General features: G+C 43.5%; 1 protein-coding gene across 1 annotated transcript in view; it reads right to left on the bottom strand.

The window, feature by feature from the left end:
- obsl1b (obscurin like cytoskeletal adaptor 1b) overlaps nucleotides 1–23,259 on the bottom strand; it is a gene marked incomplete at both ends in the record, with an annotated part of 83,255 nt that overhangs the window by 53,774 nt on the left and 6,222 nt on the right. The window contains 8 exons of the mRNA XM_080753464.1: nucleotides 71–319; nucleotides 1,281–1,556; nucleotides 2,025–2,267; nucleotides 2,872–3,147; nucleotides 3,283–3,549; nucleotides 4,174–4,485; nucleotides 5,181–5,441; nucleotides 17,276–17,545. Of these exons, the coding sequence (XP_080609590.1) occupies nucleotides 71–319; nucleotides 1,281–1,556; nucleotides 2,025–2,267; nucleotides 2,872–3,147; nucleotides 3,283–3,549; nucleotides 4,174–4,485; nucleotides 5,181–5,441; nucleotides 17,276–17,545 (2,154 nt within the window). The remainder of the gene's footprint in view (nucleotides 1–70; nucleotides 320–1,280; nucleotides 1,557–2,024; nucleotides 2,268–2,871; nucleotides 3,148–3,282; nucleotides 3,550–4,173; nucleotides 4,486–5,180; nucleotides 5,442–17,275; nucleotides 17,546–23,259) is intronic.

Below are 23,259 nucleotides of genomic sequence, written 5' to 3'. Positions count from 1 at the left end.
AGCTACATAAAGAGAGTTAGTTGCAACTGACACGTAAGAACCACAAGCATTTTGACATTCAAAAAGTCACCTTGGTTTTGTACAATTAACTGTGCAACATCGTCCGCTGTGGCACAATAGTACGCCCCAGAGTTGGACGGGTGAGTCGGTTCAATAACAAGGGTCCTCCTGGTGGCTCCCATGTCAAAGTCAGGCTCACGTTTAGAATGGGGTTCTTCATGCCTCTGCTGGGACACCTGGACTGCAGGGTCTGAGATCTCACAGGGCAGCTCAACGGGGCTGGCGGTGGTTACTTCAAGCGATTGGCTCTTCACAACCTCTGGTGAGGGTGCCAATGTCAACGGTGGAGCTAAAGACGAGTATCCATGTTATAATCGTGGACTATAAAGTGGATAACTGCATTTTGATTGGGGAAGGGGGAGGGGTAAAAAGTGCAATGTACCCAAATGGACTAATCTGTCATTTCTCAGACCATCCTTAAAGAGGTAATGTCACAAATTCAAACATTACAGACAAATGTAACTCAAGAAATGACGTACTGTACAAGATTTCTTCCATCATTTAAGAGATATTCGCAACATCACACACAAAATGTTATTATAGCACACAGACATTTAAAGACAAATGTTAGTGGCATCTACTCTTCAAAGGGGATTACTGTTCAAGATTCAGTTAAGTTAAATAAATAAAAACAGTCACCTTTGATATCCACACTGAACTGGATAATGTCATCAGAGGTCTCACAGCTATACAGCCCTGAATGGAAGACCTCCGCGGACACCACAATGAGTCTCCTGAACGTGCCTTCAGAATGAATATCCCACCCATTTTGCGGAATGAGCTTTACCCCGTCTTTGTACCAGCAGACTTGAGCAACGGGATCTGTAACCTCGCATTCCAGTTCAAAAGGTCTGCCCGCTTCAAGTGACTTGGTTCTCTCAACTTCAAAGATATCTGAGAACTTCACCGGTAGAGCTAGCAGTGGGGAATTTAGGACAGATTTAATACAACAAAAGCTGTTGAAAGGTGGAAGATGCAATGGACACTAGAGTCTTCCAATTACATAGGGTAGCGGCGAGCACAAATTAATTGATTATAATACAGTAGATAGCAATGGTTTTAAGATTGCACAGTTCTGTGAGATAATGCTCATGTACTGTAGCACTATAAAGGCCATTTCCCAACCATCACACGACAGATAAAGCAGGGTTTATTAGTGGCATTTAGAAAGAGGAAGTGGGGTTACATCACTAGGGCACAAGTAAAAGATGTAAAGTCACCTTTGATGGTCACTTGAAATTCCATGGAATCATCCTCTGTGGTGCAACTGTACACGCCAGCATGGGACATCTCTGCTGACTGAACCACCAAGGTCCTTGTGTTGCCCTCTGATTCAATTTCTAATCCCAAGTCTGAAAAAAGCTGTGTCCCACCCTTGTGCCAGCGAACCTGAGCCTCAGGCTCCGACACCACACACTGCAGTACAATGGGGCATCCCACTTCGATGGACTTGGCTCGCATATCTTCTGGGATTGCTGAGAACTTCACAGGTGGAGCTATAGATATGTTTAAATCTTAGATGATCAGCCATACATGCCAAACCTCAAGATTGATAGCTAAAAGTCCTTGAATGCAGGACACAAATTGTTTTAGCAAATTTGCTAACATGACAATGTGACAAAACAGCTGTACTGTCAAGTTATGAGTTCAAGCAATGATCAACACTCAATATCATCATAGTTAGTGGCAATGCTGAGAGTGAATGGTTAACCACTTAAACCAAACACTGTCATGCGCTGAAAATAACCAATCTACAAGCTCACAATGTGTCACTTCTTGACGCTTTGTGAGCTTGTACATCGGTTATTTTCACTGTGCGACGCCGGTGTACGATGTGTATAAATTAACTACAGTATATTGTAGTAATATGGCTATTTTTGAGAATTGTTGTGTATAACGACATGCCCAAAATAGGGATGCCAGGGTTAATGTTGTCAACTGCTCAAAACAAAACTTGAAATCACCTTTTACATCCACAGTGAACATGACGGCGTCCCCCTTTGTCTTGCAGCTGTACAAGCCAGAGTGGAAGGATTCTGCAGACTGGACTACCAGTGTCCTCCTCATGCCGTCTGATTGAATTTCTACCCCGCTCTGAGGGAGGAGCTTCGTGCCATCCTTGTACCAGTGCACTTGTGCAGAGGCGTCTGAGATCTCACAATGCAGAACCAAGGGGCAGCCTGCGTAGACTGACTTGTTCCTCTCAGCTTCCGGTATTGCCGAGAATCTTACAGGTGGGGCTATGGATATTTAAGGTTCAAGGTTCAAGGTTTTACTTTATTGTCACATCTTGTGTACAGGTACATAAGAGTAAAACGTATTCCTTACTTCCTTTAGACAATGCAGCAGCATATAAAATAACAATATCGGAATAAAAGATTTTTTTTTTTTTTGGAAAAAGAAAGAGAGAGTGTGAGAAAAAAAGAGCAATGAGAGAATAAAAAGAGCATCATCAAATCAAATGTACCTGTGCAAAAAAATAATTTAGCACTTTGTATAAACAGCATTTTTTCCACAGTATATTCTATGTGCAACAGGTTAGTATATTGAACTTAACAGCATATTCTATGTAAAGTAGGTGCAGTTTGTGCAAGATAGGGACGGATGGGGGGGGGGGGGGGGGGTTGTTTTTCCCTGGATCATTCTCATTTAGATATAATGATTGCTCATTATGCCTTTGCTATCTTTAAAGTACTGTTTTAATTAGATTTCAAATTGCAACATGAAATAAGTTCAAACTAATTGTGAACTTCACAAGAACTGTCAGTCAAATTTGTGTGACGGAAATGACAAGAAGCGCTTGCCACTTACCCTCAACTTCCACGTTGAATCTGATGACATCATCAATGGCATCGCAGCAATACACTCCTGAATGCGAGAACTCTGCTGACTGGATGACAATCCTCCTCATGGTGCCTTCTGACTGGATGTGGAGACCCTCCACTGTTTGCAGCTCCACCCCATTCTTGTACCAGTGGACTGGAGTTACAGGGTCCGATATCTCACAATAGAGGACGATGGGGTTCCCAACTTCTACAAATTTATTACGATCCATTTCCGACAGTGGGGAAAACTTCACAAGAGGAGCTGTGGAGTGAGGAATTTAAATCTTGAGTCGTGTCATTGTTGTACTGTATGTTGTGCATTTTATCCAACAGTGGTAAAAACACAAGTTGTAAGAGAACACAACTTGGAAAAAAGTGACATGTACAGTGCGTATACCTTGAATGTACAGTGCTGCAGAATCACGGATACCATAGGCGATGAATGTAATCTCGGCTCCATTGTCTGTGTCTCGCACCCCTCGAATTCGAAGAGATTGGTGCGTTCGCGACCGCCTCATGGAGTAGCGATCGTCCTCCTGAAGCTGAGTACCGTTCAAGAACCATGTTCCTATCACAGACGCTGACAGCTCAATAGAGAAGCTAGCATCTTGTCCCTCTGGCACCAAGGCATCTTGTAGAGGGGCTTGGATTCTGGCCACTGGGACTGGAAGAGATATCAAAGCACTTTGATTCAGATGTGATGCTAACTCTTCATTGAATATGAATATATTCATATCGTCACTGTCGGGCAGAAACCTCGTATCTCCAAGTTTCACATTTGTAATTTTTTTCGCAAAGTAAAGCACTGCTTCATCACACAAGGCCGTCGCACAAAAGTAGTGAAAACAGCTGATCTACAAGCACACGACGCCTCGCGGTGCGAGGCGTTGTGTGCTTGTAGATCGGCTGTTTTCACTAGTTTAAATCATTTTTAAAATGATAAATGCAAAACAAACGGTTTTGGACATACAAGGTTTTCACCCGACAACGACGGTATAATATATTTGTAAACAAAAAGCATTTGCTAATAATTGTTAATGTGTGCTTAGATATGTTTAAATCTTAAATGATCTGCAATGCATGCCAAACCTCAAGACTGATAGTTTAGTTAGCTGTTATGGTCATTCAGGGCTAGCTCTTTACGTGTTTCTAATAGTAATATTATTGTCCACTCATTTTGTATGTCCGTGGCAAAAAAGAAATAAAAAATGTTCACCACAAGCCAGCATGGCGATGACCCCTGGTTTGAATGAACACAATAAAGACCGGACCCTACACAGCATCTTACCTAGGTGAACTGTTCTCGGGAACTCTACGTTGTTGCTTCTGCCGTATTTGTTCAGGCTGCAAATGCGAAAGCGATAATCAGCCTCGCACGGGACGCTGTCGCCAAGGATCTCCACAGACGTGGCCGAGTCAGTGGTGAGGCACTGGAGCCACTCCTGTGAGCCAGTGCCGACTTCCTGCCTTTCGATCACATAGCCAGACGGGGGGTTCTTCCGCGACTCCGGAGCAGGAACCCAGGAGAAAAGGACAGCATTGGCACGCTCTGTGTTGATCTGTACACCCACCGGGCAAGCGGGTGGACAATGCCTGGCCGCTGGAGCAAAAGGAAACCAAATGCTCATGGTCAGGAATTATGCATGGGTCAGGGCCACACTTCAGCAAAAATATGTGAACATTCAATGAAAATAGCAGATCAACATGCTCGCAATGCAATGCATTGTGAACTTGTAGATCGGCTATTTTTGGTAAAGAGATTTGGTGTAGAGGGGGCCAAGGATAGACCTTGGGAGACCTCTGTCAACGAGGTAATGGTGGTTTAAAGGGGAACTAGGCAAGTCTGTGTGTATACAAACACATTTACCCCTCCCCCTCCCCTCTATGACAGGCATCAAACAGGTAGTTGTCTTTGATGCTTTCATTGATAAGAAAGATCACTAACGAGCACTTGACTCTTTTATGGCCCAATCAATTACCTCAGTGCACAAACCCTTTGAAGTTCAAAGGGAGCAATTAAGAGCTCTGGCCAGCTCCCCCTGACAAAAACGTCCCTCCAAGGGATGAATGTCAACATAAACAGTGGAATAGAACCAAAATACAGCCAGGGGGATGTGTCTTTCTGCAAGGAAACACCCCAGCACAATAATATAGTGACTGAAAAATGTATATACTGTACAAACAGTATATATTAAAAATAGTCTTAAAGTTACCTAGTTTCGCTTTAAGTTATTAAAAAGCCACAGTTTTCATGTGGACAGAGATCATACTGTAGCTGCCTACACCATACTGTACCTTTTACCCTAAGCTGAGATGAAGTCTTAGATCTGCCCACAAAGAACGTGACCAGGCCGGCGTCTTGAGGCATCGTGTTGACAAAGACCAGGATGTGAGTTCTGCCAAAAGACTTGAGGATGGTCTGGTGTGTCTCACGCAGCTCCACGCCGTCCTTGTACCAGTGAATGTCCATCTCCTCCTCCTCCACCTCAACACAGAAAGCAGCGTTCTCCCCCTCCAGGACGTCCACTTTCCGCGGAAGCTTCCGCATAATCGTGCCTGTTCAGCAGCCATGGGGGAAAAGAGACATTCAGAGGAGGCTTCAAGCAACAATACTTAACTTTTTAACTATATATATGTACCTGTAGCATAGCATATTATGTCCCACAAGATTATAAAGTTAAATGCAATAACAATCATACTTCCATTAATGTATAGACTCATGGGGGCGTCCCTGCTAGGAGCTTGACTGTATTACTATTTATAGGGGAGACAATTGGCCCTCATTCATCAATGGAGTGTTAAAACGTTGAAGTGAGATTTATCAACAAATCCTATGCAGTCAATCCTAGCGTACATTTGATCTCAGCGTATTGATAAATTCGCCCGCTGAAACCTAGCGTAATTTAAATAACATGCCCTAAAATATTCTCGAAACACCCAGATTTTAGTACCCAGAACAACCGGAATACGACCAAACAACGTAGGGAAAGACAATAAGAAAGACTTTCCCCCGCATGCCTCACTCCCTTTCATGTCTGCGTCCGATAGACTACACACACAAACACGCACGCACGCACGCACGCACGCACGCACGCACACACATGCACCCACTTTCAATCCCAAGCAGTATTTTGGTACGCTGTGGAAACAGCAGTCTTTGACAGTGGTATTACCATTTATTATTTTACAAGGAGGCTAGCAGCCTACATAAATGACACCAGTCACATTGTCATGAATGGAATACGTTTGTACATTATTTTAACCCATTATACATACACTGTGCATATCCGAGTTGGTTACACTAAAATAAAGCAATCATGTATTCCCCATGAGCTGCGCTGCTCTGGTCCTGACTCCTGAAAATGCTCTCACATAAGCGCTCTCTCCTAAGGTTTGAGCCAGAACCGCAATCTTATCTGAATGACTGTTAAAGCACTTTAAATGGCCAATAAGCGATGTTAGATTGCTTCCATATCATAGCGGGCAGAGCAACAAGCGAGCACACTCCCTTTAAAGATGTTAATTTGTCAAAATCTTGCAAAAATAGCCCAAATAGTAGAACTACAATCTCACAACACATTGAAACACCCTCATTGGAATCTCCCGAATACTTGTTAACACACTTTTAAAGTAGGCATTGTAGGCTACCTGAGAAACTGCACAGCCTTTACTTCTCAATTAAAATATCAGAAACTGTTTTTATAGGACTGTAGAGGTAAAGTAGAGATAGAGTCCATTCAGCATCCGTTAATTAGTATTAACTTTAATGTTGTATATCCGAATGGGTCCATTTGGTTCTCAGAGTTAAATTAACATTCACGATTGTACAATAGATTGGGTCCCAGAGACTAAAATCGTTTCCACCGGGGTTCTGTGGCCTAATGCATATTAAACTGAGGGTCCTTGAAATGTGGATTGTTGGACGTTGCTATGACTATACATAAATATGTAGACGCCTTATTGGCCCCTGGGGCCGTACTGTATGTCAACGCCACGCCATATTATCCAGGCCAGTTAAAACGAGCTATTAAAGGTGATACACCATGAAATTTCACTTTTCCTATTTTAAAACCTTTTTTTGGGGTCCTACTAGCACCTTCTATCCTCACAAAGTCCCATTTCTGACCGTTGTGTCTTTCTCTGGTTTTGAGAAGGCGAAGGTTAAAAGTATCCCACAGGTTCTCAAAACAGGCTATCCAGATTTGCTGCTGATTGTGACGTCATCTGCCGATTGTGACGTCATCATAAAAAAAAAATCAAAAACATAAAAAAAAAAAAAAAACTTAAAAAAAAAAAAAAATGTTTCAAAAAGATTTGGGAGGGGGTGGCGCAGTTCAGGCCAAAGGTGGTACTGCAGCTGAAATGCTCTGAGAGCCATTCAAAAATGAGAGAGGCTCTCTATTCAGGAGTGGTAATTTAGCCTCAAACCTTTTGAAAAAAGTTTTTGGGACATAAACAATATGACATAAATACTTTTTAAATGCATGGTGTATCACCTTTAAACTAGCAAGAAGGCCTGTCCATACTTTGAACGAAACCGAACTTTTCGGTCAAAAGGTCTGGTTCGACTACAAAATGACGTCACTCGCGACTTCTGAAAAGCATTACACCGAATGAGAGTTCGGAAATTTGGGTCAGGGTACTAAAGTATCGTTCGATTTTCAATAGGAATTCAATTTTAAAAAATCATTTTTCTCTCAATTTTTTAATTTTCCAGCTCCCCATAAAATCAAATATTGGTTCATTTTTCCAATTTTCTAGCTTGCAAAAAAATCAGGAAAATGCTTCAATTTTGCTTCAATTTTTTAAATGTGTGATTCGTCTTTGTCATTATTTGATTTGGAACCGACAAAGGAAAAACATCTTTAAAAAAGGTATTTTTCATTTTTTACCACATTACGAATATCAAAAAATTGACCAATTTTTTCAATTTTCTAGCTTGCAAAAAAATCAGGAAAATGCTTCAATTTTTTAAATGTGTGATTCATATTTGTCATTATTTGATTTGGAACCGACAAAGGAAAAACATCTTTAAAAAAGGTATTTTTCATTTTTTTACCACATTACGAATATCAAAAAATGGACCAATTTTTCAAATGTTCTAGCTTGCAAAGAAATCAGGAAAATGCTTCAATTTTTTAAATGTGTGATTCGTCTTTGTCATTATTTGATTTGGAACCAACAAAGGAAAAACATCTTGAAAAAGGTATTTCTTAATTTCTTACCCCATTACAACAATCAAAAAATGGGCCCATTTTTCCAATTTTCGAGCCCACAAAAAAGTCAGGAAAATGCTTAAAATTTGCTCAATTTTTTGAATGTGTGATTCATATTTTGGCATTATTTGATTTGGAACCGACAAACAAAAAATAGGCCCATTATTCAATTTTCAAGTCCAGGAAAGAAATCGTCATCATGAATGTCACGTGACCACGTGTCAAGTCACATGGTACACAACTTCAAAATAAAAGCTGTAGGCTAGTCTAACATCCAACAAGTAATAGGATCAACATGCAGGCAGGCAGGGGGTCCATGAGGGGTTTACAAGGGGGTCCATGGCTGGTTCCCAAAGTGTGGTTTGGGGACCCCCAGGGTTTCTATGGCTGGTTCACAACAGCCTGGTACACGTACAGCCATGGCTGGTTCCCAAAGTGTGGTTCGGGGACCTCTGGAGGTCCATGACGGATTTCCAAGGGGGTCCATGGCTGGTTCTCAAAGTGTGGTTCGGGGACCTCTGGGGGTCCCTGAGGGGTTTCCAAGGGGGTCCATGGCTGGTTAGCAATAAGTGTGTTTAATTGCGACCGTAGTAGGTCGCAGTTACTTTTACACTCTCTACTATCCAAACCTCCACCAGCCGTCAGCCTGTCCTTCCCTCCGTCACGTCACTCGTCACACGTCACACTTTCCCCCTACTCATATCTCCGCCACCGTTGCCCCGATCCATGCCAAAATTTCCATACAAACTCCTTGCCTGCCAAACTACAACCTCGAAGGACCCCCGGAGCTCCAGGGACCCCCAGGTCCCTGGGGGACCCCCAGGTGTAAAAAATGACCAAATGTGCAAAAAAGACCACCCCAAAGGGGCTGCTCACGGGGAATTCCCGGGGACCACCGACTCCTGGTGCTCCAGAACGGATGCAAAAGTGGTGGCGCCCCCAGTGGAGGACCCCCTCCACTGCAGCTCACATAAAATGCCTTAACTCGGGCTAGGAGCGACCGGGAGAGCCGGGGCCGGTACCTATTCGTCCGCCTCGGCAGCGCGGAGACCCCACCTCTCATTTCTCATATGGCCCTCTTCTAGCGCCACCATGAGGCCGATTCTGCAAAACACATTTTTGGACACTGCTCCTAAAATTTTTGCCCTAAAATCACACAAATCGGTACACAGTATGTCTACACTCATGTCATCAACTTGGATCTGTCCCATATAGCGCCACCTTCAGGCCGATTTTTTAAAACACATTTTTGGACACTGCTCCTACAATCTTTGCCCTAAAATCACGCAAATCGCTACACAGTATGTCTACACTCATCTCATCAACATGGATCTGTCCCATTTAGCGCCACCTTCAGGCCGATTTTTTTAAACACATTTTTGGACACTGCTCCTACAGATTTTGCCCTAAAATCACACAAATCGCACAGTATCTCTACAGTCATGTAATCAAAACGCATCTGTCCCATCCAGCGCCACCATCAGGACGATTTTGGTAAAACAAACTTTTGGCCTTTTTGTGGAGATAAGCGACCAACGGTCGCTTATCTCCCGATTAGGGAGTCTTACTGGTAGTGTAATAGGTGAAATAGTGTAATAGTGCATTCTTATCAAAACCTCCACCAGCTGTCAGTCTGTCAGTCAGTCTGTCAGTCAGACTTTCAGTCACACTTTTGCCCTTCTCATAGTGGTTTTGGCTGCCAAACCACTACCCCATTTCTCCCTCTTCTAGCGCCACCATGAGGCCGCTTCTTGCAAAACACATACTTTTTTGGACACTGCTCCTACAAATTCTGCCCTAAAATCACGTAAAGCGGTACACATTATGTCTACACTCATGTCATCAGCATGGATCTGTCCGAGATAGCGCCACCATCAGGGCATCCTAAAATCACGCTTTGCTGTGATTTTACGCTTTGCGTGATTTTACGGCAAAATCTGTAAAAGCAGAGTCCAAAAATGTCTTTGAAAAATCGCCCTGATGGTGGCGCTATCTTGGACAGTGTCAACCCAGTGTAGACATACTGTGTACCGCTTTGCGTGATTTTAGGGCAAAATTTGTAGGAGCAGTGTCCAAAAATGTGTTTTGCAAGAAGCGGCCTCATGGTGGCGCTAGAAGAGGGAGAAATGGGGGTAGTGGTTTGGCAGCCAAAATCACTATGAGAAGGGAAAAAGTGTGACTGAAAGTCTGACTGACAGACTGACTGACAGACTGACAGCTGGTGGAGGTTTTGATAGTAACTGCAACCTGACGGTCGCAATGACACTATTATATTATTACACTTATTACAATATTACACTATTACCCTTATTGCGCTTACACTACCAGTAAGACTCCCTAATAGGGTGATTTTAGGGCAGTGTCCAAAAATGTGTTTTCAAAAATCGGCCTGAAGGTGGCGCTATATGGGACAGATCCATGTTGATGACACGAGTGTAGACATACTGTGTACCGATTTGCGTGATTTTAGGACAAAAAATTTAGGAGCTGTGTCCAAAAATTTGTTTTGCAAGAATCGGCCTCATGGTGGCGCTAGAAGAGGGTCATGTGTGAATTGATGGGTGGAGGTTGTGGTTTGGCAGGCAAGGAGTATGTGTGCAAAATTTGGCATGGATCTGGGCAACGGTTGCGGAGATATGAGCAGGGCAAAAGTGTGACGTGTGACAGACAGACAGACAGACTGACTGACTGACTGACTGACGGACGGACGGACGGACGGACGGACGGACGGACGGACGGACGGACGGACGGACGGACGGACGGACGGACGGACGGACGGACGGACGGACGGACGGACGGACGGACGGACGGACGGACGGACTCACAGCTGGTCGAGGTTTTGATAGTAACTGCGACATAACGGTCGCAATAACATTTATGCTATTTCAATATTACAAGTAATGCACTATTACACTATTTCACCTATTACACTACCAGTAAGACTCCCTAATCGGGAGATAAGCGACCGTAGGTCACATGTATACACAAAGAGGGCTGTAACTGCCATTGGTTCCTAGTTGTGTGGGCAATGTGTAGACATACTGTGTACCGATGTGCGTGATTTTAGGGCAAAATCTGTAGGAGCAGTGTCCAAAAATGTGTTTAGCAAGAATCGGCCTCATGGTGGCGCTAGAAGAGGGCCATGTGAGAAATGAGGGGTGGGGTCTTCGCGTTGCCTTGGCGGACGAATAGGTACCGGCCCCGGCTCTCCCGGACGCTCCTAGCCCGAGTTACGGCATTTTATGTGAGCTGCAGTGGAGGGGGTCCTCCACTGGGGGCGCCACCACTTTGGCATCCGTTCTGGAGCAGCAGGAGTCGGTGGTCCCCGGGAATTCCCCGTGAGCAGCCCCGTTGGGGTGGTCATTTGGTCATTTTTGCATATTTGGTCATTTTTTACATCTGGGGGTCCCCCAGGGACCTGGGGGTCCCTGGAGGTCGGGGGTCCATGGAGGTTGTAGTTTGGCAGGCAAGGAGCGTGTGTGCAAAATTTGGCATGGATCGGGCCAACGGTTGCGGAGATATGAGCAGGGCAATAGTGTGACGTGTGAGGTGTGACAGACAGAGGGACAGACAGACAGACAGACAGACAGACGGACAGTTTGTGCAGGCTGTGATAGTAAGTAGCGACCTACGGTCGCAATTACACTTATTGCTAACCAGCCATGGACCCCTTTGGAAACCCCTCAGGGACCCCCAGAGGTCCCCGAACCACATTTATTGCTAACCAGCCATGGACCCCCTTGGAAATCCGTCATGGACCTCAAGAGGTCCCCGAACTACACTTTGGGAACCAGCCATGGCTGTACGTGTACCAGGCTGTTGTGAACCAGCCATAGAAACCCTGGGGGTCCGCAAACCACACTTTGGGAACCAGCCATGGACCCCCTTGTAAACCCCTCATGGACCCCCTGCCTGCCTGCATGTTGATCCTATTACTTGGATGTTAGACTAGCCTACAGCTTTTATTTTGAAGTTGTGTACCATGTGACTTGACACGTGGTCACGTGACATTCATGATGACGATTTCTTTCCTGGACTTGAAAATTGAATAATGGGCCTATTTTTTGTTTGTCGGTTCCAAATCAAATAATGCCAAAATATGAATCACACATTCAAAAAATTGAGCAAATTTTAAGCATTTTCCTGATTTTTTTGTGGGCTAGAAAATTGGAAAAATGGGCCCATTTTTTGATTGTTGTAATGGGGTAAGAAATTAAGAAATACCTTTTTCAAGATGTTTTTCCTTTGTCGGTTCCAAATCAAATAATGACAAAGACGAATCACACATTTAAAAAATTTAAGCATTTTCCTGATGTTTTTGCAAGCTAGAAAATTGGAAAAATTGGTCCATTTTTTGATATTCGTAATGTGGTAAAAAAATGAAAAATACCTTTTTTAAAGATGTTTTTCCTTTGTCGGTTCCAAATCAAATAATGACAAATATGAATCACACATTTAAAAAATTGAAGCATTTTCCTGATTTTTTTGCAAGCTAGAAAATTTAAAAAATTGGTCAATTTTTTGATATTCGTAATGTGGTAAAAAATGAAAAATACCTTTTTTAAAGATGTTTTTCCTTTGTCGGTTCCAAATCAAATAATGACAAAGACGAATCACACATTTAAAAAATTGAAGCAAAATTGAAGCATTTTCCTGATTTTTTTGCAAGCTAGAAAATTGGAAAAATGAACCAATATTTGATTTTATGGGGAGCTGGAAAATTAGAAAATTGAGAGAAAAATGATTTTTTAAAATTGAATTCCTATTGAAAATCGAACGATACTTTAGTACCCTGACCAATTTGCACGTCGGAAATCGCAGCTCACCGAACATTTCAGAGATGCTATGGACAGGCCTTTAGAAATATGCCCGAGTTCAAGTACCTGAGACTAAAACTATTTCTGTTCTACGATCTATAGGCCTAAGTTGTTTTGGTGTGAACAAGTGTAACAGAGTTAAAAGTTAAATACGGTAATTGAATTTGTCCACTATTGAGCAGCACCAGCCAATATTTGTTTCAAACTAATGTTATAGTATTTTAGGTCACTGCATATCGCACTGTATGTCCTAGAGGTGTTTCCGTAGCTGCTGCACTGTGTGTCCAAATAGTGTTGCTGTAGCTACCCTGGCAGAATGATTCCTGCTCTGCTGCTTTTATTCCTAGCGCTGCTGGAGGTAAGCTGTGCTCTGCAAACACAGTAAAGTTATTTTATGATTTTGCAATGAAAAACAGCTCATTTCAACGGTAAAGTGAAGCACACAGTGGGTGCATACGTATTTTGTGATGTGGATTCATTGTGATGAGATCGAACATGGTTGTATACTATAGGCATAAAAATTAGAATGATTCCTGCTCTGCTGGAGACAGTTGTGGTGATATGCAGTGGCCATCCAAAAAGACAAATGGTGATGTTTGTCTGTTTCCTACAGAATAAACTGTCAAAAGATGTTCCTGCTCACAAGCATTTTTTTTTGTAACAACAGAAACAAACTGATATTTGCAACAAGCCAAATCACGTGAACATCGGTTGAGAAGTCAGCGAGTTATGATGATTTACATTCTGTAGTGGAGAGACCTCTGCTTCAATAGACATGCATGGGGCAAACATGCGTTAGGAGGCACGAGCTTATGCCAATAATGGAAGCCGAAATTATGCATTGCTCCAATGAACGGAAGCGCCCAATGTAAGATGTCTACGTGTACACTACAGTATACCATAGAAGAGAGGGTCCTATCTGCAGTGGAAAACAAAGTAAAGTGAGTCGAGTGGAATTGAGCTGCGACTGGGAGGACCATCCAGTGAAAAAGCACCATAGCAACTCTGTGTTGCTTGTGTACCTGTGATACCATGTGATACCGTCGTCTGCATATTGCTTGTCATTTAAATGTTAATGACCTTCAGGCTGTGGGTTATGGTGCAATTAGTCTCGCATGGCCAGACTGTTGCCTCCGCGATTTGGTCAAATGCTCCCGGCATACAGTCTGGCAAACCGGGGAAGAAATGATGAGTGCGAGATGAAGCGGAAGTGAAGCCCCCTCGTCACTTCCGTTTCAGTCTCACATCGCACACATTTATCATTATATAAACCAGTAAGACTCCCTAATCGGGAGATAAGCGACCGTAGGTCACTTATCTCCACAAATAGGGCAAAAATGTGTTTTGCCAAAATCTTCCTGATCCATGTTGATGACATGAGTGTAGACATACTGTGTAGTGATTTTCGTGATTTTCGGGCAAAATCTGTAGGAGCAGTGTCCAAATATGTGTTTTTAAAAATCGGCCTGGAGGTGGCGCTATATGGGAGAGATTCATGTTGATGGGATGAGTGTAGACATACTGTGTACCGATTTGCGTGATTTTAGGGCAAAAATTGTAGGAGCAGTGTCCAAAAATGTGTTTTGCAAGAATCGGCCTCATGGTGGCGCTAGAAGAGGGCCATGTGAGAAATGAGGGGTGGGGTCTCCGCGCCGGCAAGGCGGACGAATAGGTACCGGCCCCGGCTGTCCCGGTCGCTCCTAGCCGGAGTTACGGCATTTTATGTGAGCTGCAGTGTAGGGGGTCCTCCACTGGGGGCGCCACCACTTTTGCATCCGTTCTGGAGCACCAGGAGTCGGTGGTCCCCGGGAATTCCCCGTGAGCAGCCCCGTTGGGGTGGTCATTTGGTCAGTTTAGCACATTTGGTCATTTTTTACATCTGGGGGTCCCCCAGGGACCTGGGGGTCCCTGGAGCTCTGGGGGTCCTTGGAGGTTGTAGTTTGGCAGGTAAGGAGTGTGTGTGCAAAATTTGGCATGGATCGGGGCAACGGTTGCGGAGATATGAGCAGGGCAAGAGTGTGACGTGTGAGGTGTGACAGACAGACTGACTGACTGACTGACTGACTGACTGACTGACTGACTGACTGACTGACTGACTGACTGACTGACTGACTGACTGACGGACTTACACTTTGTGCAGGGTTTGATAGTAAATGCGACCTACGGTCGCAATAAAAATCATATAAGCATGTGTAGCTTGCTGCTTAGCAGAAATGACATTTTAAAATATATTTTCTTGAACGGTAATGCCCGTTTCCATTACTCACCGTTAGGGAGCTGCTGTTCCAGACTCTATATAGCATTCAGAGATTGTGGAATAGTTGTCTGGCTACGCGAGACTATGGTGCAATGCTGTCACCTGTTGCTGCTGGCCCTCCTCCACTCCATGTCAGTCGCAAACAAACACCTGTGGTCATATTGCGTAACCGTCTGCCACAAAAGTCATTATACATTCTGTACAAATGATGTCAGAGTTTTGAGACCCACACACCACCACCAAGACCACCTTAACCACCACACTCGTCTCCACCCATCTAGTACACTCTAGTCAGAGTGTACAAGCTGTGCTGCTGTGTAATTTGAGGAGAATGAAGTTAATAACATGCGTTTTCAATTGATCTCTTCATCTTCTTTTAGCTAAAGTGACATGCCCTAGTACGCTGGTCCCCAAACAGTGGGTCGGGACCCATTTGTGGGTCACGGACACATTTTTATGGGTCACGACTCAAGTAAAAATCCCATTTTCATTTTAAAATAAAATAATACGCCTGCTGGCCTACTGGTCCAGGCGCATACCACATGGGCATTGCCACATACAGTAGGCATTGATGCCTGTTGATGGCGTCGCCGGTTCGATTCCCGATCCGGAAGACCTTTGCCGCATGTCACTCAGTCCCTTTTGCCAACCCCACCTAGTGTGTGGGCACTGATGACGTGGAGGAGCGCTACCAACTGCCCCCCACATAACATTTTCTATCGAATCAATTTGAGAAACTTAGATTGATTCAAGTTTAAATTTTAGACAATTTTTTTTTTTTGCAAAAAATAAATGCAAATAAACACAAAACGTATTGGTAGAATAAAAGCAATGACGGAACTTTATTTTAGGTAACGATCGTATTCAAAAATGTAAAAAATAAAGTGAGCCGTGCTATTTATGAGTTAATTTCATTAAGCGCCGCGCGAAGCTTGGTCAATGTGACCCTGGGCGTACAACAAGCTTTGTGCCAAGATGTAGCCACGCAAGATGTAGCCACGCAGGATGTTGCGGCGCTCGGGTGGCGCAGTGGTAAAGTCCCTGCCCACCACCACGGAAGGTTGTGGGTTTGAATCCCCTGTGGTGCAACCGGCCATGTCGGGCATCTGTGCGAACAATTGGTCCGTGTTGGGGGAGGGAAGCCGGACGGGGATGGTGATACAGGTCATTGCATGTATTCCTATGGGCTGGGGTGGCACCTATCAGCAGGGAGTGTTCAGCGGGATGAGTAGGACGAAGGCTCTAGTCTACGTCCTCCTGGTGGGGGCTCATCACTGGCAGGTGAGTCAGTAGGATACAACAGCAGTGACAACACAGAAATGTGTGTGGGGAGGAATCAATTGGTATAACGACTAAATTGGGGGTTAAAATAATTGGCTAAAAACCTTCTGAATGTAGCCACGCTTCAGAACCCTGACAACAAACTTTGAGCACTTTGTGCCAGTGTAGCAGAGTGACTCACTGCCTTAGCCTGATGGCCTCAAACGTCTAGTATCTCCCCCAGTCCATAGGGATGTCCCTTTGGTCTGGTGCTTAAGTTGTTAGACTTTCACTCTGGAGACCTGTGTAGGAATCCCGGGCGTTGGTGTTGTGGTGCCGTGACCCGGATCGGGTTTCCCCGTAGGAAGAGGTCAAAAGGGGAGTGAGTGTAGCAGAGTAACTCACTGCCTCAATGCCTCTGATGGCCTCAAAAGACTAGTATCTCCCCCGGTCAATAGGGATGTCCCTTTGGTCTAGCGGTTAAGCTATTGGACTTTCATGCAGTTAATCCCAGGCGTTACACCAAGATATAGGCCACGCTTCAGAGCCCGGACATTTTTGGGGGCCTGGACAAAAATGGGCAATTTACAATTTACATGCTTGTATAAAAAACTTTGGAGATTTCTTTGCCTACGATGACATAACCAAAATACGGATGACAGGTTCAAATTGTTTCAAATCAGGACACATCGGCTATATAATAGCAAAATAAACGTCAAATAATGACCAATATATCGACGGTCGGGCTCTGGTCTCAAAGAATACCACCAAGAAACTAAAAATGTATTTCTTGCGTATAGCCAGGAAAGCAATGCGGATTCAAAACTGTGCTTGAGTTACCTTTCACCGCCACCTCCGCAATGCTTCTACCCCCGTCGGGCATCTCGCAGAGGTAAATCCCGTCGTCGTCCACACCAATGTCGCGGATGGTCAGCCGCCGTTTTGTTCCCCACTCTTCCATCCCATATTTGGCCCCGGGCTGGAGACGTCTGTCCTCCAGATACCATGTGATGGGACACGAGTCCTCTGGAACCTCACACTCCAGAACCGCCAAGTCCCGCTCCCACACCTCCAGATCAATGAGCGGCTGCTTGAACCGCACCGGTGGCTCTGAGGAGGAGGGGGGGGCAAAGACGTAATTTCAGATAGACATAGAGCAGGGGTGGGCTACTTTGATGATGGAGAGGGCCACTATATTTTCACACTCAGTCCAGAGGGCCACAATGCATAATACAGGCACAAATAGGAAAAATAGCCAATCTACAAGCTCAAAACGCGTCACACTGTGACGCCTTTTTATGCTTGTAGATCTGCTATTTTTTCTATTTTTGAATCGGAATCCTGAATTATTTGCGCCATTCTTGTAATCGAATCTTGAAAAGTAACATTTTTATTTAATTTCAAATGCATTAATTTGTTGTTGTTTATGAACTTATATACAAATACATTGGAAATAAAAAATACTAGTAGTACTAATCATTAAGCTACTAATATAGACAGAAGTAATTAAAGTGGGTCATGTTTGCATGTTTGGAATTGTAAATCAATAATACAGTATACTATTACAGTATAGCATTACGATATTAACCTGAGGGCCGCATTAAGTGAAGGTGGGGGCCGCATGTGGCCCTCGGGCTGCCAGTTGCCCATGTATGACATAGAGGGTGGCACAAGATTAGCTACCATAATCCCATTTATAAAATAGCAAAACTGCCTGATTAAGCGTTTCTGACTGTATGTGTGTGAGTGGGCTGTAGGCTAGTCATACCATAGATGTGTGTTTTTTGTTATTATTATTTCTTTATTGTTAGAGTTACGCTTACATTAAGTGATGGGTACTTGGATGCCTCCTAGCTAAATTGGATTGTTATCAAACTAAAAGCTTGCAGTCTTGTAGTTTCACATATCCTTATCACATTATTACCTCACCGTAACATTTACAACTTATGCTGGACTCAGTTTTAACTGGGGGCGTAATCAGGTGTGGAAGGATACATTATTACTCTAGGAGGTGTTAGATGTATCCAACTCTGAACACTCGCGTACCTTAATCTCGGTATTTATGGTGTTTTTGTTTATTACTTATTTGTGTGTGTGCGTGGGTGATTGGTGTGAGTAGTTTTGCCTCTAGGAGCGTATGTGTGTCGGGGTTTCTATGCACTCATTTTCACGGTCTGGAATTCACTCCTCATCACTCGTAGTAGAGTGGATATCCAGCCTTTTTTAGTTGATCGGACTTTCAACACTTTGTAGTAGGGCGGATATCGCCAATTTGGGTAACATGGGGTTTTTTGTTTACTTTTACAATTTTATTTGTTCATGTATCTTATTTTTGTTTTGTATTCGATCCTTGTCCACCGGTTATCTGTGTGTGTTTGTGCGTGCTGGAGTATAGTTTTGCTTGGTGGTGGGATTGTTTGTCTGGGTTTTCCTTTTATTTATAATAGAGCGTCTGTTTTATTTTTTTTTATTTTTGTGTGTAAATCGGGGGCCTGGAGCGGGGGGGCGTGGGGGGCGTTTGCATCTTCTCGCGGGCGGCTTTTCAGTGATTGTGGTCATTTATTAGTAACAACATTAAAAAGTATATTTTGAAATTCACACATCGAAGCCTAATCCGTATTAATGTCTGGACGGAATGAACATATAGGATTGGATTGGGTGGCTGCGGTCGGTGGGGGGCGTCGGCCGGCGGGGGGGTGTGGGGTGTCGCTTGTGCCTTTTTGCTCCGGGCCCCCGAGATCATAAATCTTTCTGTAGGAGGGTGGCGTTTGCCATTTTTGTACAATGTTAGGTTGGATGGTGATTACACCTTCTAATTTGACCTTGAGTTGTTCTTTTACTTCCCTTCATTATAATTTATATGTTTTTATTTTTTTATTTCTTATTATTATTGATGCGTTTACTACTTTTGTATTATTATTTTTATCATCACTAGTATTTGTATTATTATAATCTCTTACCTCAATGTTAGCCGGGTTTCTGGCAGTTTAATTTAAAAATCCTATGTTATCAGAAACTTACTGTAGGAGTCCAAAGGGTAGTAGCTAAACGGATCCAGTCGACCAACGATTATTTAGGTGGAATGTTGTACATACCGGATGTGGTCAAAATGTTAACAATTTACGGGCAATAATGGATAACTTTAAATATTCCTTTTCTTACTTATTTTATAAGGTTTGGGGGAGGGGCCATTGAGGGAATCTCACTAACGTCTAGTACGGTGTTTGGGGATTTAGAGATGGGCTTCCCAGTGGATGGTCCCTCAACTTGGGGGGGTGGGGTGTCGGGCTATGGGTTTGTGTTTTTTGTTTTATGTTTTATGTACTGTCTGGCTGGTGGTGTGCGCGTGTTCTCGGGGGGGTGTGCGGCGCTGGGGAGTGTCACACTTGCGAACGGTGTCAACGACACATAAATCTAATAGCGGGTTACCTAACGGGGCGTTAAGATTTCTTAGCTGGAACGTAAAAGGCCTGGGTAATCCTGTCAAGAGGGCGAAAGTCCTCGCCCACCTTAAGTCCCTGCAACCCGATGTTATCTTTCTACAGGAAACCCATGCAAAGCGCAATGTGCAATCAATTCTTCGGGCAAACTGGCTGGGTCAGGCCTACCATGCCAATTTTGGTGCTAAAGCTAGAGGAGTAGCTATATTGTTTCGCAAAAATGTTCCATTCATCCACTCTGCAACATTGACCGACCCTGATGGGAGATTTCTTATTCTTAGTGGTCAATTGGCTTCACAAAATGTAACACTCGTAAATATATATGGCCCCAATTTTGACTGCCCTGACTTCTTTCAAAAACTTTTTAACTCAATCCCTAACATCCATGCTACCAATGTCCTTATCGCAGGAGACGCTAACTGTGTAATGGACTCTACTCTGGACAAAAGCTCCACGCTCTCATCTAACCAATCAAAGGCTGGAGGCCTATTGAACACCTTGCTTAAAAGCCTGAATATTGTTGATATTTGGAGATTGGTTAATCCTGCGGGGAGGGAATACTCATTTTACAGTCCAGTGCACAAAACTTCGAGTCGCATAGACTATTTCTTCCTAGACTCTAAACTCTTATCCGCGGTAATTGATAGCACATACCATCCGATACTTGTCTCCGATCATAGCCCAGTTACACTGGACTTACAATTTATGGATCTAGACAATAGAAGGAATAAGTCTTGGCGGTTTGATCCCCTACTTCTTAAGGACGAAGTTTTCCACAAAGAAATGGAGGGCCATATCTCCTTCTTTTTTGCCTCTAACGATAATGGAGAGGTCGATGACTCTGTCCTATGGGAATCCTTTAAAGCTGTAATGAGAGGTCACATAATTGCATTTTCGTCAGCCAAACGTAAGCTTCAAGAACAGTCTTTGAGATTAATAGAGGCTACTCTAACTCAATTGAATAAAGATTATCTAGACTCCCCCTCGTCAGAAATACTGGGCAAAATTACGAAATTGAAATACGACTACAACTCTATTCTTACTAAACGAGTTTGCTCCCAATTATTAAATTACAGACAAAAAATATTTGAATTTGGAGACAAACCACACAAACTACTGGCTAGACTGCTTCGACAATCCCAAGCCTCCCAGGCCATCCTCTCTATCAATAACAAGAACGGAAATCGAGTTACTGCCCCTAAAGAAATAAATAACTGTTTTAAAGAGTTTTACCGTGACCTTTATAGCTCCAAAAGTACCTCTAGTCAGGAGGATATCGACAATTTTTTGCAAGAATGTGATCTCCCCTCATTAAGTGAGGAAGCAGTGGCGGAGTTAGATGCAGACATTACATTAGGGGAAGTCAAGATAGCTATCCAGCAGGCTCCGAATAACAAAGCCCCTGGGCCGGACGGCTTTGGGGCGGAGTTTTATAAGGCCTACTCCAGCCTCTTAGCGCCTTTCATACTTCGTATGTTGAATAACTCTAAAGAATCAGGCTCTCTGCCGAAGGGGCTGTACCATGGTAGGATTTCCCTACTACTTAAAAAGGACAAGGACTCTTCACTAGCATCCTCATACAGACCCATTTCTCTTTTGCCAACGGAAACCAAAATATTGAGCAAAATTCTTTCTTCTAGGCTTAAAGAGCATATTTGCAATATTATTCACCCGGATCAGACTGGGTTCATGCCCTCCAGACATATACAGTATAATATGAGGAGGCTGTTTAATCTAATCTACAACCCTGCACGTAGTACGGAGGATGCGGTTGCGATCTCCCTTGACGCGCAGAAGGCCTTTGACCAAATTGAACATCCATATATGCTTTCCGTCTTGACTAAATTTGGCTTTGGGGAGTCTTTCATTAACTGGATTAAGGTCATATATCACGAACCATCGGCCTCAGTCCTCACTAATCAAAATGAATCGAAACCATTCAGGCTTTTTAGAGGCACGCGCCAGGGGGATCCGATCTCACCTTATATATTTGCGCTTGCGTTAGAACCCTTAGCTGCGAGGATACGGGCCTGCTCAGTAATCCACCCGATTGTGCAACATGGTACCTCGCACAAAATTTCGGCCTACGCTGACGATGTGGTCTTGTTTATTTCTGATCCAAGGGCTTCTATCCCCACACTGCTAAACCTCATCAATGAGTTTGGTTCTTTTTCAGGGTACAGAATAAACTGGGATAAAAGCGAACTGATGCCTTTATCAGATGTAGTGGACAAAACCTTTCTGTCATCCACCCCATTCAAAATTGTCTTGGATAAATTTACGAGTCTGGGAATTATAGTCACAAGTAAATTGAATAACTTACTGAAGGCAAACTGGGACCAAAAAATAAAACAATTGCAGAAAAACATAGAGTTCTGGAACACCTTACCCTTATCAATGGCTGGACGTATTAACGCCATCAAAATGGTGACTTTACCTAGATTTCTGTATGTCTTTCAATCAATCCCAACAAGCATTCCTCAATATTATTTTAAGAAACTAGACTCAATCATCTCCGCCTTTATATGGTTTGGCAAAACTCCCAGGATTACTCGTCTACATCTGTGCAAAAGTAGGAGCGAGGGTGGATTTGGTCTCCCTCAATTCAGACTATATTACTTGGCAGCTAACTTAAATTTTATTACTCAATGGTTTGACTGTTACCCAGGCTATAACCTTGAAAGTATGCCCTCCTGGCTAAGAATGGAACACTTGTCGTGCACAGGCACGTGCCTACCCGCACTGCTAAATAGTCCTGTTAAGTTTAAGAAGGATATCTATAGTCATAACCCTATAATTCAGCATTCTCTTAAAATCTGGTCTCAAATCTCAAAATTGATAAAAGCTCCCAAATTGTATATGTACACTCCCATTTGTGGCAATCATGCCTTTAAACCAGGCCTGACCGACCCAGTTTTTCGTCTCTGGAGGGAAAAAGGAATCGAATCCTTAAGTAACTTGTATAGGGATGACCATTTTGTTTCTTTTCAACAACTCAAGCAGTTGTGTCAACTTCCGGCATCACACTTTTTTAGATACTTACAGATTAGAAACTTTTTCAGAACTCATGTCCCACAATTTGAACAAAAGACTCGTCATCCGACACTAGAGAGCATAATGAGAGTCGATTCCTTTGGTAAAGGTGCAGTCTCGCAATACTATGCAACTTTGCAAGATTTGTCTAGTCTACCCTCTCTCCCATTCAAAGAGAACTGGCAAAGAGAGCTAGGTATTGATATCTCGGACGAAACGTGGGAGGAGTGTATTGACAATATTCATCACAGCTCTATTAATGTCAGGCATGGCCTCAGCCAATTTAAGATCATTCACAGATTACACTTCTCCCCGACTAAAGTGCATAAATTATTTAAGGATTCTTCTCCC

Source organism: Nannobrachium achirus, assembly GCF_963921795.1.
Source record: "Nannobrachium achirus genome assembly, chromosome: 22".
NCBI lineage: Eukaryota > Metazoa > Chordata > Actinopteri > Myctophiformes > Myctophidae > Nannobrachium > Nannobrachium achirus.
The sequence above is the reverse complement of the archived record's forward strand: the minus strand, read 5'-3'. Positions and strand labels throughout refer to the sequence as shown.